The sequence below is a fragment of the Episyrphus balteatus genome, chromosome 2 (genome assembly GCF_945859705.1).
Source record: "Episyrphus balteatus chromosome 2, idEpiBalt1.1, whole genome shotgun sequence".
Classification (NCBI taxonomy): Eukaryota; Metazoa; Arthropoda; class Insecta; order Diptera; family Syrphidae; genus Episyrphus; species Episyrphus balteatus.
In genome coordinates this window covers 63,293,566-63,310,087 of record NC_079135.1, presented here as the reverse complement: position 1 = coordinate 63,310,087, position 16,522 = coordinate 63,293,566, and the positions used below count along the sequence as shown (strand labels likewise).

The following is a 16,522-nucleotide window of genomic DNA, read 5'->3' as shown; positions in this document are numbered from 1 at the left end:
AATATTTAGAGATTATTCCCCCCGATGGATAGCAGAATAGGGCTGTCGAAATTTAAAACCCTCCACTTGTTTCTACACGAAGGTTCACAATTACGGCCGAACGAAAAATACAAATTTGTAAGGCTCCACGACTTGCTTCACAAGTATGTACTACTCTGAATAAACTTGAAGAGTGTACTAGCGATGAATGTCAAATGTTCACAAGTGGAAATGTGTTCATGTTCACTTCACCAGAAGTATGTACAATGCTTAAGAGTTTTATAAGATCACTTAGAGGCGAAATTGAAATTTTCTTTATAGGACCAAAAATAAAAGTACTTGGTTCCTATCGAAAAATTTTCTATACAAGAAAAAAATTTTTTTGAAAGGTTACCTACATATTTCCAAAAAAATTCCTTGTTATATAAAACATTAAATTGCATACTTTTTGGAGATTTGTAGATGAAAACCATATTAGAAAGTGTTTTCGTTATTTAAAAAAAAAAACAACTTTTAAAACTTTTTTTTCGTTTCTTTTAAAATTTATGATACAGTTAAATTAAATTTATTCTTTCATAAATGCTAATAAAAGCTATAAAAAGCTTTCTAACTTTTATCATAAGAGCATTTTATTTTTTGAAGGTTCTAGTAAAACAATTAGTAAAAAAATTTACATCGGTCATAACTGTGTCGCCATCTGCTTTAGGTGCACATCATGTATGTTTTCTCACCAATATCCCGACATTTAAGCTTCGTCACAAATCTTTTAGACAAATACCATTTTTTTGTAATTATAGATTTAATTCCTTTTATAAATGCTTCTCTTATACTTAACACATTATTATCAACTTTAAATAACTTGAACAAAGCTTTAACAAAAAAAAGTCTTTGACATACACAAACAAAATATTTAAAAATATTTGTTCTTAAAAAAAAACTATGGATTCAAGTGTTTGGAAAAAATAAAAATATATAAGAGTTTTATGTTATGCCGAACAAAATCAATGCTTTGTGCTTACAGTTTAAACTTTAAATTGATCTGTGTTTGTTTCACAGTATTCAAAACAATTATTTAAATGCACATTACATGGAAAATATTTATTGTGTTGGAGAAAACTCAGTTGGTGTTAAAACACGACAGTGACTCTCTCTGATTAATGGGACAGTATATGCCACGCATTCATCCCATCCAGGTGAACGCCATGCTGATTCACGAGTTTCCTTTCGTTCTTGAAGATTTTTATAACCTAAATAGATATAAATTTAAATTAGGACTGAAATATTTACTAAATTTAAGAGATCTTACACCAAATATGATGTACGTTATAAAGTCGCCCAATTTGGGAAAAGAATCCAGCAAAAGCTTCATTATTATTTTGACGATAGTTAATTGCTCGTGCCCAGTTGTTTCCCCACTCAATCATTGTGCCTGGTTTAAGGCGGTAGGAACTGAAAGAGCAATTTAGATTTATTCTTTAAACGCTGTTTGTTAACTAACCGCATTTCGTAAATGTTCTTTCCAGTTCGATTCATGATTTGTGGCCAGTAACTGAATGCCAACAAATACTGCAAATGACGGGACCTTAAAAATTTTCCACGTTCATTCATCAACCGTAAGTACTCCTGAAAAAATAACAATTATGTAAAAATTTAAGAACAACATTTTTAAAATAAAACCAAAAATTTTACTAGCTCATCAAGCATATAAAATTTACGCAAGGAATGCTTCTCTTATTTCAAACATAGAAGCTTAAATAATGCTTAACATTTTCCCTCCAAATTATTTTTACAATGGATATCAGTCATCGATTATTCTCTAGGCCGTTTTCGATATAAGTTTCCATTAAGCTCTGACGATTGAAAAATCAGGGCCTAAATGTCATTATAAATAAAAAACTTTTATTCGTAGGAATAAGCCTTAACTGATATTTATCTGGCTATGTAGTGTCTAGCTCTAGAGAAACATTTTAAACATGGGTTGCCTAGCGATACCCTGTCAAGACACTTTTTAAAGATAATTTTTTGTGTGAAAAAAAAAACAAAATTACTAATGTAAATACCAAAATACTAATGTCGAATTCCTTTTAACCACTTGCAGTCGCTACTAAAGTCGATACTTTTTGGCTGTTTAGCAAATTAAAAAAGGAGCGACCTTTTTGTGAATGTGTGTGTGCCCAAGACCGATGAAAAACAAAAGATTATACATAACAAAACAACGTAGTTTGTTTATTTTTTTTCCTCAAAATGATTTATGTATATTTCACAAATAAACATAAAATGGCTGTGGTTCTTCATTTCTTTGCAAAATTTTAATTTGGTTTAACGTTTAGCATTTATCGAAATTGTAAAAATTTCTGTAAATCCGTCTTAAAAAAGATATTTGAAAGGATCCATTCTTCGGGAAAAAGTAGCGAATTTTTTTTCATTGGAATCGAATCGAATTTTTGGTTGTTTGGAATTCGACATACGTATCTGTCAAAAATTTTAAAGATACGTGTCAAGTTAATTTTTTTGCTCTTATACTGATTTTTTGTGAATTATTATTCTCAAACACCGAATTTCAGATGTCTCTCAAGTTAGCAGAGCAAGGTCAGCAGAACATATGTTTTGTTATTGGATCTTTTAGTGCTTATTAAGTCCTAATTAAGTGCCCCAAAATTAAATTAAGTGCTCCACTACTTTTGGAGAAAATTAATGTTTAACTTTAAATCAAGTTAGCAGAGCAATTACCAGAAAATGCCCTAAACTGCTCGTAGAAAAATCGGGTTTGGTATAATATTTAGGTGCTAATTAAGTGCTCTACGAATCAAAAAAAAAAATTTCCAAAAATAATTTTTTTTCCAAAAATAATTTTTTCTGTGATTTTCGAAAAAAATTTTTTTTTTCAAACTGTCTTAAATAATTAAGTGCTTAACTAATATAAGTTAAGTAACCCATTTTCCGAAGAATTTTCAGAGATTTTCCATTAAAAAAAAATATTTTCATTTTCCATACAAATTCATGTTCTGCTAACTTGAATTTGGATTTTTTCAAAAAATTCAATATTTTTCGACAAAATTCGAATTAAGTAGCACTTAATTTAATTTTGGGGCACTTAATTAGCACTTAATAAGCACTAAAAGATCCAATAACAAAACATATGTTCTGCTGACCTTGCTCTGCTAACTTGAGAGACATGAATTTCAGGGTTTCCACCATGAACGTATTATATATAATACACTAGCCCAAAAAATTAAGGGAACAAAAAAAAATCGTGATTTTTTTAGTGATTTTCGATAGGCTGTATCTCAGTAAAAAATGACCGCATCGTGATAAAATAAAAAGGATGTGAAAGCTCTATTCTTCTAGTTATAGGATTAAATATTAAATTATTTTATTTTTAACGGTAAAATAGCAAAATTGTTGCAAATGTTCAAAAACCAAAATTTTCTAATTTTTTTATGTTTTTACTTCTCTCATAAGGAAGTGGAAAAATTTTTTCTGAAAAAATGATTATTATTTTTAGAAAGGTTTTTTATTAGGCTTTAGAATTCTTTTTGTTTCAAACTTCTACGATTTTTTTTACACTGCAATATCAGTCATCAAACCAAAAACCATACTTTTGACTTTGACTGTCAATATCTCAACAACGGATCACTAAACAGAAAATTTAAGGACACATTTAAAAACTTCATTCAATTCTCTACAAAGAAAATTAGTTTGTTTTATAAAAAAAAATGTTTTCTTATTTTTGAGATTAATTTAGGAAAGCTATCAAAATAGGCATTTTTACGGTTTTTTAGAAAATGTACCGCTATTTAATTTCTATGGGTGAAAAGATTAAACTGAGGCTTAATTATTGAAGCTTAATATACCTGGAATTAATATGCAAAGTTTCAAGCTTATTCATCAAGCAGTTTTTCTGTTGTGAAGGTTTGAACTTTTGAGATGAAGTAAAACACCATATTTCTGCAGTTCTAAATGACTTACTTCTTGTTACTTTTTTATGAGCAAAATCAATTTTTTTTGAGTTTATTTGAACATTTTATTGATAAATATCGTTTAAATTATAGATAAACCAAAGAAAAACAAAAAAAATTTCAAAATTAGGAAAAATATCCAAAAATGGTATAAAAAGCTTTTTTTCAAAATTTAAGTTTTTTTGAAAACTTTTAATTTTTTCTTGGTTTATCTTAAATTTAAACGATATTTATCAGTTAAATGTTCGAATAAACTCAAAAAAAATTGATTTTGCTCATAAAAAAGTAACAAGAAGTAAGTCATTTAGAACTGCAGAAATATGGTGTTTTACTTCATCTCAAAAGTTCAAACCTTCACAACAGAAAAACTGCTTGATGAATAAGCTTGAAACTTTGCATATTAATTCCAGGTATATTAAGCTTCAATAATTAAGCCTCAGTTTAATCTTTTCACCCATAGAAATTAAATAGCGGTACATTTTCTAAAAAACCGTAAAAATGCCTATTTTGATAGCTTTCCTAAATTAATCTCAAAAATAAGAAAACATTTTTTTTTATAAAACAAACTAATTTTCTTTGTAGAGAATTGAATGAAGTTTTTAAATGTGTCCTTAAATTTTCTGTTTAGTGATCCGTTGTTGAGATATTGACAGTCAAAGTCAAAAGTATGGTTTTTGGTTTGATGACTGATATTGCAGTGTAAAAAAAATCGTAGAAGTTTGAAACAAAAAGAATTCTAAAGCCTAATAAAAAACCTTTCTAAAAATAATAATCATTTTTTCAGAAAAAATTTTTCCACTTCCTTATGAGAGAAGTAAAAACATAAAAAAATTAGAAAATTTTGGTTTTTGAACATTTGCAACAATTTTGCTATTTTACCGTTAAAAATAAAATAATTTAATATTTAATCCTATAACTAGAAGAATAGAGCTTTCACATCCTTTTTATTTTATCACGATGCGGTCATTTTTTACTGAGATACAGCCTATCGAAAATCACTAAAAAAATCACGATTTTTTTTTGTTCCCTTAATTTTTTGGGCTAGTGTATAAATAATACGTCCATGGGTTGACACCAATCCAAAATGGTTGATGTTTTTCAAGTGTTACGTTTTTTATCTGTAACAATTTAGTCTACGAAAAATAAGTCAAGAACGGAGAACAAAAATGTCGGCTTAAATTTAGAGAGATGTGCGTACTAGGCTATTTTTAATTTTTAATTTTTTTTAAATATTAATGCATTTTATGATTTTATCTTTACATTATGAAGCATAATGACCGTTCGTTTTAATTTTGGTATATTTTTCACTATTTTCTCTCTAATTGACAAACGCCATAAGTTTGATTTTATAATAATTTTAAAATAAAAATATCCAGAAAATTTTTTTTTTTATCTGGCACAGGAATTTTGTTTGTTGATGAAGAACACTGGCTGAAAAATTTATTTATTCAATTTTCAATTTGATTTTGGAAAAAGTTTTAGCCTTGCTATGGCACTGAAGAAATATTTGACTGTTAACAGTCGAATTGTTTTTTTTTCTTGAACCCGGTTTATTTTTAATAAATATGATTTAAAATCATGAAAATATAAAAAAATATAAAAACCAGCATTAAAGTGTTCATATATGCGTTTCGCCCCGATGTAATGGTTGGGCTCATCAGAAAATGACCATTACACCTTGTCTTGACGCATATTTTCCCGAATAAATCGAGATTCCATATAATCCCAGCTGCATAGAGCAACTGCCAATTATATAGGATTATATGGAATCTCGATTTATTCGGGAAAATATGCGTCAAGACAAGGTGTAATGGTCATCTTCTGATGAGTCCAACCATTACATCGGGGCGAAACGCATATATGAACACTTTTACCTATGCTGGTTTTTATATTTTTTTATATTTTCATGATTTTAAATCATATTTATTAAAAATAAACGGTGTTTAAGAAAAAAAAAAAACAATTCGACTGTTAACAGTCAAATATTTCTTCAGTGCCATAGCAAGGCAATAAAAATAGCTACAATTTATCTTCTTTGAAGACTTGTAGCAACTATATAATTCGCAGTTGCTCTATGCAGCTCGGATCATATGGAATCTCGATTTATTCGGGAAAATATGCGTCAAGACAAGGTGTAATGGTCATCTGATGAGTCCAACCATTACATCGCCACAGTGCGTTGACCAGTGGACAAAAATAAAAAAATCAAGTCCATTATATGACAAAAAACCGGTGCTTAACATGAAGGGCTCATATTCTACAATAATAAAACACAGTTTTTTACTGTTTAAATTCAAGACTTAAAAAGATTAGTGGTGTTTTTCATGGTGTTTTGATTATTCAAGCTTAGGTTCAAATTGAAGTTTATCATTTTTTTTTTTTAAGCAAAAACAAATGTTCTTGACTTTTTTTTTGTTAATTATCAAAATGAATATCTGCTGATCAGATGCGTATTTCAGTTTGTTTTTGTAAAGTGAAATTATTATTTTAAAAATTTAACCTAAAAAAGTCTGTTTTTTGTGACCCAAAAACTAAATTTATATTAGACTGTAGCAAGATGTAGCAGAATCTTGTATGCCACTAGGTTCCCTTATATTTCTACTTTAAACACATGGTCAGCTTTTTTGCTCATACTTGCTCAACTTCAATATATTTACATTTTTATATACTCATTTTTAGCACTTAAAAACAAGGATTTTTTCGAAAAATAGGCTTAAATTGCAAAATTTTCAAAGATTAAGGTGCTTTACGTGTTTGTTTCAAGTAAAACAAAAAACTGTGGATGTTCCAAAATGTCGAGGAATTTAATAGCACTTTTGTCGTTTTTTGGACAATACGACTGTATTTACGACGTTTTATAAAATCGTTAATTGTCACGTACAGAAAAACTTATATTTTTGTGGATATGAAACTCGTCCGTTTGTGTAAAATTAGTCAAATTTTCTTTTGATCAGGAATAGATCTTCAAGATAACTATCGTCGCTTGATGTCAAATACTCTTTTAGGGATTTCACCTACAGAGTTGTCTCTAATTCGATAACAACACGGTGTAACACTCAAAATATACGCGGGCGGAGACCTATCAGGTTTTGTAGAGCTAGTCGCACTGAATACGAAACGGTATTTGAAAATCCCCTAACACCCCCAAAATCTGGAGTTACCGGCAAAAAACGGTTTTTTGGACCTTCACCCATTGAAAAAATTCTAGCTTCGTCAATTTTTTACCCATTTTCGATTTTTTTTACAGTTTCTGATAGAAGATAAACATACCTTTTGTATAAAACATGTAACTCGGTTAAACCACTTAGAATTTATAAGCTGTCAAAGTTCAAAAATTCCATTTTTTTCGTCATTTGCCCGACTTCGGCATCAATTTAAAGTATATGTTTTCAAAACAACATGCTATTTAAAAAAAATATTCTAAAACTATATCTATTTCCCAATCAATCGAGGTATTTTTTATGAAAATCACTTCAAAATTGGCTTAGAAAAAATTTTTTTCGATTTCAACCCAGATACAGAAATTCGAACTTTTAGGTATAGAACAAAAATGTTGTTTCGGCACGTAGTAGGATAACTTGGGCGCCAGGATTTGATAACGGGTTTTTGTAGAGGAGCTCAATACAAACATTTTTTTCTTTGGGAGGGGGGTCTATCTCTCCCCGTTTAGGTGGGAGGGGTATTTTTCTAAAAAAAAATTATCAAAATAAAAAAAAATTATTAAAAAACTACGGCAATACTTACAGTAATAAATAATACCATTTCCGAAAGGCAAAATTGTACATTTGATTCTAATTTTTCAATCAATATAATATAACCAATAGTTTTTGAAATAATCGATTTCAAAGTTAAAAATAGGCGAACAAATTTTTTTTAAAACTCATTTTATACTATTTTTGTTCAGACTGTGAATTTTAGTAAAAAAATTACTCACATAGAAAACTGCCTCAATTGATTCCTTAAAGAACAGTGAAAACTATATGTTTCTATGTCTTCTTAACATACACCCTGTATACAATATGTAAATACATTCTCATGTCAGCCGGCACGCGGGAGTGCCAGACAAAAAATTTCTCAACGAAGAACAACTCAAAAGTGAGCAAGAACCTGAAAATCTGTAATTCTTCTAAAATACACAGGAGCCAAAAACTAAGTCAAATAAAAAATTTGGCAGACCATTGTCAAGTTATTTTGTTTTTGCTCTCTAATAACATAAACATCATTTCAAATACCTTTCGTGCTGATTTTTGGTGAATTATTTCTCAAACACCGAATTTCACGGTTTTGATTTTTAAACTTTCATATCTCGAGTAGCAGATTTTTTACATTTTTGGTTTGTATGAGTGACTTATATAATTTAACAATATCTATTAGTATCAATCTTTTTTCTACCACTTTTTGTTAAGGAAATTGCTTTTTGACCTTTTTCTAAATTTACCTCAGTTTCCCCTTTCTAAAATGTCAAATTTTTGAAAATCCTGAATATGCAAATTTTTAAATTTAATTTTCTCTGACATAATTTTTTTTTACACCTCTAACACTTACCTACCATATAAGCAGGGTGGCGTTGTCGAAAAAAATCAAAATATGAACTTTAATGCGTGGCAACCTTATGCCTTGACAGGATGTCGCCAGGCAACCCATGTGCAAACTGTTTCTTTAGACACTACCCTTAGGAAAATATAGCTTTCAACTGGTATAAAGACGTGGATAGGTCGTCCTATGACGGGATTTTTTCCTTTAATATATTGAAATACGAAAATATGTACCTTTTCAAAAAATCCCTCCGCGAAAACGGTGAGTTAAATTAAAAATTTGACAGATACGTGTCAAGTTAAAGTATTTTTCTAACTTATCAATTATATTTATTTTAAAAATCTTTCATTCTGATTTTTGGTGAATTATTTCTCAAATATCGAATTGGAGTGTCATGACTTAAAAAAGACTATATCTCGAGTTGTAGATTTTTTACATTTTTTATTTGTATGTGTGGCTTTCATATTTTTATAATATCTATCGATTCCAATTTTAATTTTATTTCTATCGCGTTTTGTTTAGAAAATAGATTTTTGCCTATTTTCTAAATTCACCTTTGTTTACCCTACTCAAACTTCAAATTTTAAAAAATCCTGAAAATTAAAATTTTCAAATTAAATGTCCTATGACATAATATTTTTTTTATAACTCTTTGGCTTGCCATATAAGCAGGGTCGCGTATTCAAAAATACGAAAAAATAAATTTTAAGGCCTGGCAACACTATGCCTTGACAGGATATCGCTAGGCAACCCATGTGCAATTTATTTCCTTAGACACTACCTTTCAGAAAATATAACTCTCAACTGGTATAACGATGAGGGTAGGTCGTCCTATGGCGGGATCTTAGACTATATCTAATTTTTTTAACAATTCTCAATATGTTTTTGGAAAGAGGATTTCCAGACCTTTTGAATGATGTATAGAAGTCTATTGTTTAAACAAATTAAGTATAGGTTTTTATCCCATAAATCTTGAAAAAGTGTTTTTTTCCTCAATTTTTTCAACTTCATCCATTTCTTATTGCACAATAAAACAAACAAAAAAATAAAGTAAAGTTATATTCTGAAAGAAAATACATTTAGGCACAAATTGGCGTATTTTTTATTGAATTTGACCAAAACTGCGGAATCTATGCTACTTTTTCGTAAATAGAAAATGTGGCTTTTCATGATGTGAATTGCAAGGTGCACAATAGGGTGTTCGTTATTTTAAAATAATTAGAATTTCTATGATCCTAGGATCTTATATGGTTGAAAATAAACTAAAAATATTCCCCAAGTTTCAAGTCTCTAACTTAATTCTAACACGTGCCGCCAAGCGGTTGAAGTTTCTTATGGGAATAACATAACCTTATTCGATCAATTTTAAATTCCATCCAAACCATTCGTTCAAAAAATTTAAAACTTTACAGACTCAAATTTAATAAGTGTAGCTATCATTTGAACATTTTTCAGATTTTTAATTGTTATAATTTTAGAGATTTAGCTTGGTAAAAAAGTCATTTTTTTCAGACTTTTTCAAAAATCGCTTTTTATTCGTTTAATGCCAAAAAATTAAAAAACATACCTACATTTTTATTCACAAATAAGCATAGCATGTATATTTAAAATGCATATTCAATTCATAGTTATATAAAAAATTAGTTGTGTATTCATTCTTCAACTCACATCGATATTCAAAAAACGTGTTCCCGATTTAAGAAAAAGTACTGTAGTAAATAAATAAAAAACTAGTTAATTATATAACTTTGAATTAAATATAAATTGTTTGATTTTTTTTTATATAATAATATATATAATCTTATTGTATCTACTGTTAATCTTTTTTGAAATAATAAATAAATAATAAGATAAATAAAATATGCAATAGAAAAATTTTTACAATTTTCGTTTTTGGAAATAATATTTTGTAAATGATCAGTTGGTGGAAGTGTCAACTTATTTTTACTTGCTCTATAGGGCAAGTATTGGTTTCGTGTAGAAAATAAAATTCGAGGTTTTAATCAAAACCAACATTACGATAATGGAGAAGGTCAAAAAAGTGGTTTTCGTCATGCCATCCGTCGGTCTGTGTGTCTGTGCGTCCATCTGTACATCGAGCTAGGGCCTAAACGGATGGATGAATTTGCTTGAAACTTGGTACAGACGATTTTTCTAGATCCGTTTTTTTTATTTTTTTAATATCTCTTTTTTAACGCATATCTCCCATACAACGTTTTCGAGGTATTGCAATTTTCTCGAAAACGGCTCTAACGATTTTGATTAAATTTGGTGTGCTAGATAGTCTTATTGATTCTAACAAAACTGCGTTTTTAGAAAAATGGCGTTGCCGTTTTTCAAAAATTGACATATTTTTAATCCTGAACTACATCAAAACACAAAGTCGAAAAAGTACAAAAAAGTAAACAAAGCTCAAAATATAGAATTCACATGTATATTTACCTGACATCTTTTGGAAAAAAAATAACCAAAAAAGCTCTTTTGTTTTTTGAAGTTTTAAATTTCAAATAAAAAAAAAATTTGAAAAAGTAAACAAAATACAGTCGACTCTATCTAAGTCGAATTTTCACAGGACACGAAAATTGGTTCGAATATGTAAGAAATTCGAGTAAGACTCATCTATTCAATCTTTTTGTTGCAGGCGGTTTCATTAAAAATCGTTAAAAAGGTCGATTTAGAAGGAAATTCGACCTGAATGAAGTTCGACTTAGAGGGAATCGACTGTATTTGAAAAAAAAAAAATATTTATTTGTCAAAAGAGCTTTTCTTCGAAAATGACAGGAACTATGTGATCGCAGAGCTACCTTACGGAAAGGATATAAAATATTGTATGAATGTATTTGTTTTTGAAACTTTGTGAAGATTGAAAGCTTGGTCATGTTCAAGCTTTTTGACTCGAATACTTTTTAAAAATGAAAGAGAGATATACAAATAAGTTACTAGGGGGAACAAGAAAAAGCATCGTGTTTACTTTTTTTATACTTTTCTGACTTTGTGTTTTGATGTAGTTCAGGCTTTGAGGTTCATATATTTCATCAAAGCATAAGTCAATTTTATTCAAAATTTACAGACATCATTTTAAACTGTTAAATGTAAAAAAGTTAAAAAAAAAAGTTTTTGAATTAAAATTGAATTTTTTTAACTTTCGATGTTTTTCTTCTCGACACTTAAAAAATCTAAAATTACCAAAAGATATTTAAGACAAAGATACTTTAACAACAAGAGCAAGTACGTGCGACCCAGACGTGCATTTTATTTATAGTTCGCATACGGTGAGAACTCCATTTCAATAAATAAATAAATAGGCCACGGCACGAAGAACCTAATTCTACAACAATCATTTTTATCAAAAAAATAAAACCGTCTCCTATCAATGGATCTATCGATTTATGGTTTTCTCATGGGTTCTAAGTTCTATAGTCGAACTGCACAAAATTGAAATGGGACCACACTGCACCAGCTACAAAAAGAATAATAAAAAGTGGTTCATCCAGTCCAAACGTATTAGGTTACAAAAACGAATTGATAACCTCCTCCTTTTTGAAAGTTGGTTAAAAATGAAATAAAAACAGAACAAAGCTGCCTATAACTACTGCTAGTTTTATGGGATCAGGTTTGGTAGAACGGTTTGGAGCTTTTAATGTTAATTCTTGTTAAATCTCATTGAATCAAATTATATTAAAGTAAGTAAGGTAATTTTGAAGATAGAGCATTAAGCCTGAACTACATCAAAACACAAAGTCAAAAAATTACAAAAAAGTAAACACGATGTTTTTTCTTGTTCCTCCTAGTAACTTGTTTGTATATCTCTCTTTCATTTTTAAAAAGTATTCGAGTCAAAAAGCTTGAACATGACCAAGCTTTCAATTTTCACAAAGTTTCAAAAACAAATAATACACTCAATAAATTTTGTATATCCGTTCCGTAAGGTAGCTCTGCGACCACATAGTTCCTGTCATTTTGCGAAGAAAAGCTCTTTTGACAAATAAATGTCATTTCAAACTAATATCAAAAAAATATCAGCTAAATTTATACAAATGTTTGGAAAACAATGCCGTAAGTAAGAAATAACACCATTAAATGTTTTAGAATATTTTTATACCTAAATACATTATGTGACATTGATATTTTTAAAGATTTTGTAATGGTTCAATTTAAATTGAAGAAACTCATATATTTTGTTGCTTCTGTGCGTTTAAAGAATGGATTCTAAAAGATATGGATTTTGGACTCGAATGGTCTTTTAAATTGATTTTTTTTTAATTCTTCATGTAAAAAATCTATTTTGCAGAAGCTGAGGAATCATTTTTGATAACCATCATTCAAAAAGAAATCTACCGCTCTGGGATAAAAGGCGAAAATACTTCAGAGACTTTCAACATTTTGCAACAAGCCATTTGTTGCAAAATGTGTTTGTGGTGCATTTTGAAATATGAACATTTAAATCGTTTTCGTTTGACATTATTTGTATATAATGGGCGCATTCACAAACCTAGGTGCTACGTAGTAGAGTTTCAACTAGCTTTTGGAATGCGAATTTACACTACAAAGCTAGGTGATAGATGCAATAAAAAAAAAAAAGTGTTTTGAGTGGTTTAAATAGCTTTTTTCCTTTGAAATTCCTCAATTTCCTGATTTATATTCACATACTGCATGATTAATTTTATTTTATATGCTTTTTTCATCAATTTCACTAAATTTAAAATTCAAATAGAATTTGTTTCCATCAAACAGCTGAGAAATGTCAGCTAACTTTGAAGTTAAAAATTTTTACACTACGTCGGAGGAGAAATTTTAACTAATTTTTTAATTCTTTTCAGCCAATCAGAACGAGTCGACTACGTAGCACCTAGGTTTGTGAATGCGCCCAATGTTGAATAATTTGAAATAAATTCTATATTAAAAAAAAGCATTTCATTTTTGGTTCCCTAACCATTTTAATGACTTTATAGTTTTTTTTCAATTATACAGTCGATTCCCTCAAAGTCGAACTTCATCCAGGTCGAACTTCCCTCTAAATCGTACTTTTTCATAATTTTTAATGAAACCGCCTGCAGCAAAATGATTAAATAGATTCCTCTTACTCGAATTTCCCGCAAACTCGAACCAAAATTGGTGTCCTGTGAAAATTCGGCTTAGATACCGTCGACTGTATTTTGTTTACTTCAAAAAAAATTTGAAATTTAAAACTTCAAAAACAAAAGAGCTTTTTTAGTTATGTCGTTTTCGATTGGCTCTCCGGAATCATTCAGAAGCCTTCTGAAAGTGTTTTATTGACACGAATATGACAGCCAAAACGCTTATCAGAAGAGAAATTCTCTTCTCGATTTAAAATCGGAATTCACTCAAAAAGCACTAACACATGAATATTTGAAAGTCAAATTAATCACTCAATCAATGTTTTTTTTTTATTTTTTGAAATAAATTATTGTTTTCCGAAATAATTTTTTTAATTAATTTTCAAATTTACTTAAAATATTTTGGAAGCCAACTTCACCATTAATTTCTTGAGCATTAACATTTTTGAACAATTGTAAAAATTTTATTTGAAAGAAAAATAAATTAATATGAATATTTGACATTTGAAATTTCAATGAAAAACACACAAACACAAAAAAAAATGAATTGAGTGGAAGCGATTTAAACTGTTTTATTGGATTTCAGAATGAGTGAATCCTTGAGTGAAACCAATCGAAAACGACATTAATTTTTTTCCAATAGATGTCAGGTAAATATACATACATGTGATTTTTATATTTTGAGCTTTTCTTACTTTTTTGTACTCTTTTGACTTTGTGTTTTGATGTAGTTCAGGCTTTAAGGTAAGACACTTTTAAGGCATTAACGCTCTATGAGTAACCAGCTTCAAAAAGCCGTAGCTCCAAAAACGTCTTACCTTAAAAAGTTCTCTACCTTAAAAAATTCTCTACCTTCAATGACTTTGAGTATGGCTTTTCACGCTATTTAAAAAAATAATCTTATTTATAAATAACGCGTACGAACAGCAAGAGGACAAAGAAAAATACAGTACATGGGATTTCAAACATTCAATAGCCTACCTGACTCTGTTAAAACTTCAGAAAATATTTTTGAATTTAAAAGAAAAATTTTGAATTATGTACGTTTAAATATTCATTAACATTATGTAAAAATGTTAAAAAGAACAAAAATGTAACTTACTTTATTTTCAAAATAGGACATTTTCCAAATATGGTCCTTTTTGAAGGTAGGGAATCTTTTAAAACAAGGGAATTTGAAGGTATGGCATTTTTATTTTAAGGTAGGACATTGCCCTCAATGCCCCCCCCCCCCCCCCCCCCCTGGCTACGGGCCTGTACATAATTTTATATAAGTCTCTTACCGGATCATTCCACAAATTTTCCTTTGCTTGATCAATTTTCTCGAAACCTCCAGTATATTTCCATAAATGCAAACATTGGTCCATATCGCCTACTTGCACAGTCCACGATGCAACCAACGAACAGTTGAGATCTTCTTTCTTCGAGTGAACCAGTTGTACGGTTGTTTTACTAAGCGATGCATAAATTACGATATAAATGCAGTCACATCTCAAATGGAAAGAAATTGTTCCAACATTTCACACTTACTAGTTGTCAATATAGCTTTTCATAGAATCGGTCCTGACATTGTGCGTATGCAATGCGTAAATAATTTCTTTATCACTTAACATGCGACTGTGGGGTTCCTTAGTTGGTTCAATTCTGCGAACCAGTAACTTACTAAGCCAAGAGTCAGCATCTGCCAAATGCTGGGATGATGTGGAAATCCCACTTGAAGTAACAAAATGCAACTCATTAAATATATAAAAATTATCTATTATTTATAACATTAAGACCATTACCGTCCCGAAATGCTGACGAGGCTACCGATGTTCCGTAGTTTAATCATTTCGTTTCAAATAGTTTATGTTGATGTGGTGCTCTATAGATGTCTAACAAAATATTGAACTAATTAAAATGTGCACGGGCGATAATTGAAGGAAAAAAGAAAAAAATGTATGTAAAAATAAAAATGGTTAGAAACGTCCTACGTCCTACTGCCAAGGTTAAAGTTTATTTTTGTCACAAGTAAGCTATCTCAAAATATACATATGTCTGGAGAACGAATTTTGTTTTGAATGTGTCTTGTATTTTGTCATTCTTTGAGTCAAATTGTCTTAATTCTATTAAAATAAAATAAAAAAAGAAAATATGTATGTAAAATACGTAAAATATTAAAAGCCGCTACTTGCTCGGCAATGTTATGAATCAATTCTTTGCTGTTGTTCCAAATTACTGTGATGGTCACTGTCCGAAGTTTATAATCACCGATTATATATTCTTTAGGAAGGAATGTATTTTTTTCTACAAAATGTATCTTGCAATGAGAATTTTGAATCTTAAAAAATTATTTCACCTTTGAACAAAAATTCACTGATAACCAAATGTCAGTGATGTCAGTGGATCAATAGGTGCGTCCCACCAAGGGAGATCTCTCAGCGCTCAGAGATTTTTTAAGGCCGTGTGTGAATTGCGTTAAATAGTTAACACCGTGTAAAATTTTTGACACTATTGAGCATTGAGGTGAATTAAAAATTTTCAGCTGTTAAAAATTTATTGGGCTCTGGGACCTGGTTAAATTTGAGTTAAATTTTTTTTGCAGATATGGTTTTGTTTTGTTTTTTTTTTTTTTATTAAAAAAGAGGTAGTCACAATTCGATGCAACTGGTCCATTGACCTACTATTATGGACTGCTATAAGGCCCCAACCCATAGAATCCGTTGCGTCCGTTCCGTCAATCCATCCGTTGAAAGGCCCCAGCCCATAGAATCCGTTGCGTCCGTTCCGTCAATCCATCCGTTGAAGTTGAAGTTTGGGACAGAAAGGGGTGACCCATAGAATACGTCGTACGACGGATTGCTTTTTGACAGCTCACTTCAAATTCCTAGGTGTGTTCGATTTTTTTCGCTGAATGTGCTCTAAGGAAGTTCTGAAACAATTTTTAAGAATTATCGTTGCTCTTTTTTTGTAAAATAAAAGGGAATTTCT

General features: G+C 29.7%; 2 protein-coding genes across 6 annotated transcripts in view; one reads left to right on the top strand and one right to left on the bottom strand.

The window, feature by feature from the left end:
- Positions 1–16,522, top strand: part of LOC129912522 (transcription initiation factor TFIID subunit 8) — a 488,289-nt gene that overhangs the window by 457,476 nt on the left and 14,291 nt on the right. The gene's annotated exons all lie outside the window — the stretch shown is intronic.
- On the bottom strand, positions 491–16,108 carry LOC129912526 (protein NipSnap). Of its 5 annotated transcripts, none has more exons than XM_055990819.1 (7): positions 15,891–16,108; positions 15,337–15,426; positions 15,083–15,265; positions 14,836–15,004; positions 1,478–1,602; positions 1,286–1,428; positions 491–1,226 (listed from the first exon to the last, which is right to left on the bottom strand). In XM_055990819.1, the coding sequence occupies exons 2-7, from the start codon at positions 15,381–15,383 to the stop codon at positions 1,078–1,080; spliced, it is 816 nt and encodes a 271-aa protein (XP_055846794.1). In that variant the 5' UTR covers positions 15,384–15,426; positions 15,891–16,108; the 3' UTR covers positions 491–1,077. The 5 variants fall into 5 exon arrangements, with proteins under 5 accessions (XP_055846794.1, XP_055846793.1, XP_055846791.1 ...); XM_055990818.1 differs by lacking the exon at positions 15,891–16,108 and adding an exon at positions 15,701–15,884 and having other exon boundaries at positions 15,337–15,442; XM_055990816.1 differs by lacking the exon at positions 15,891–16,108 and adding an exon at positions 15,701–15,884.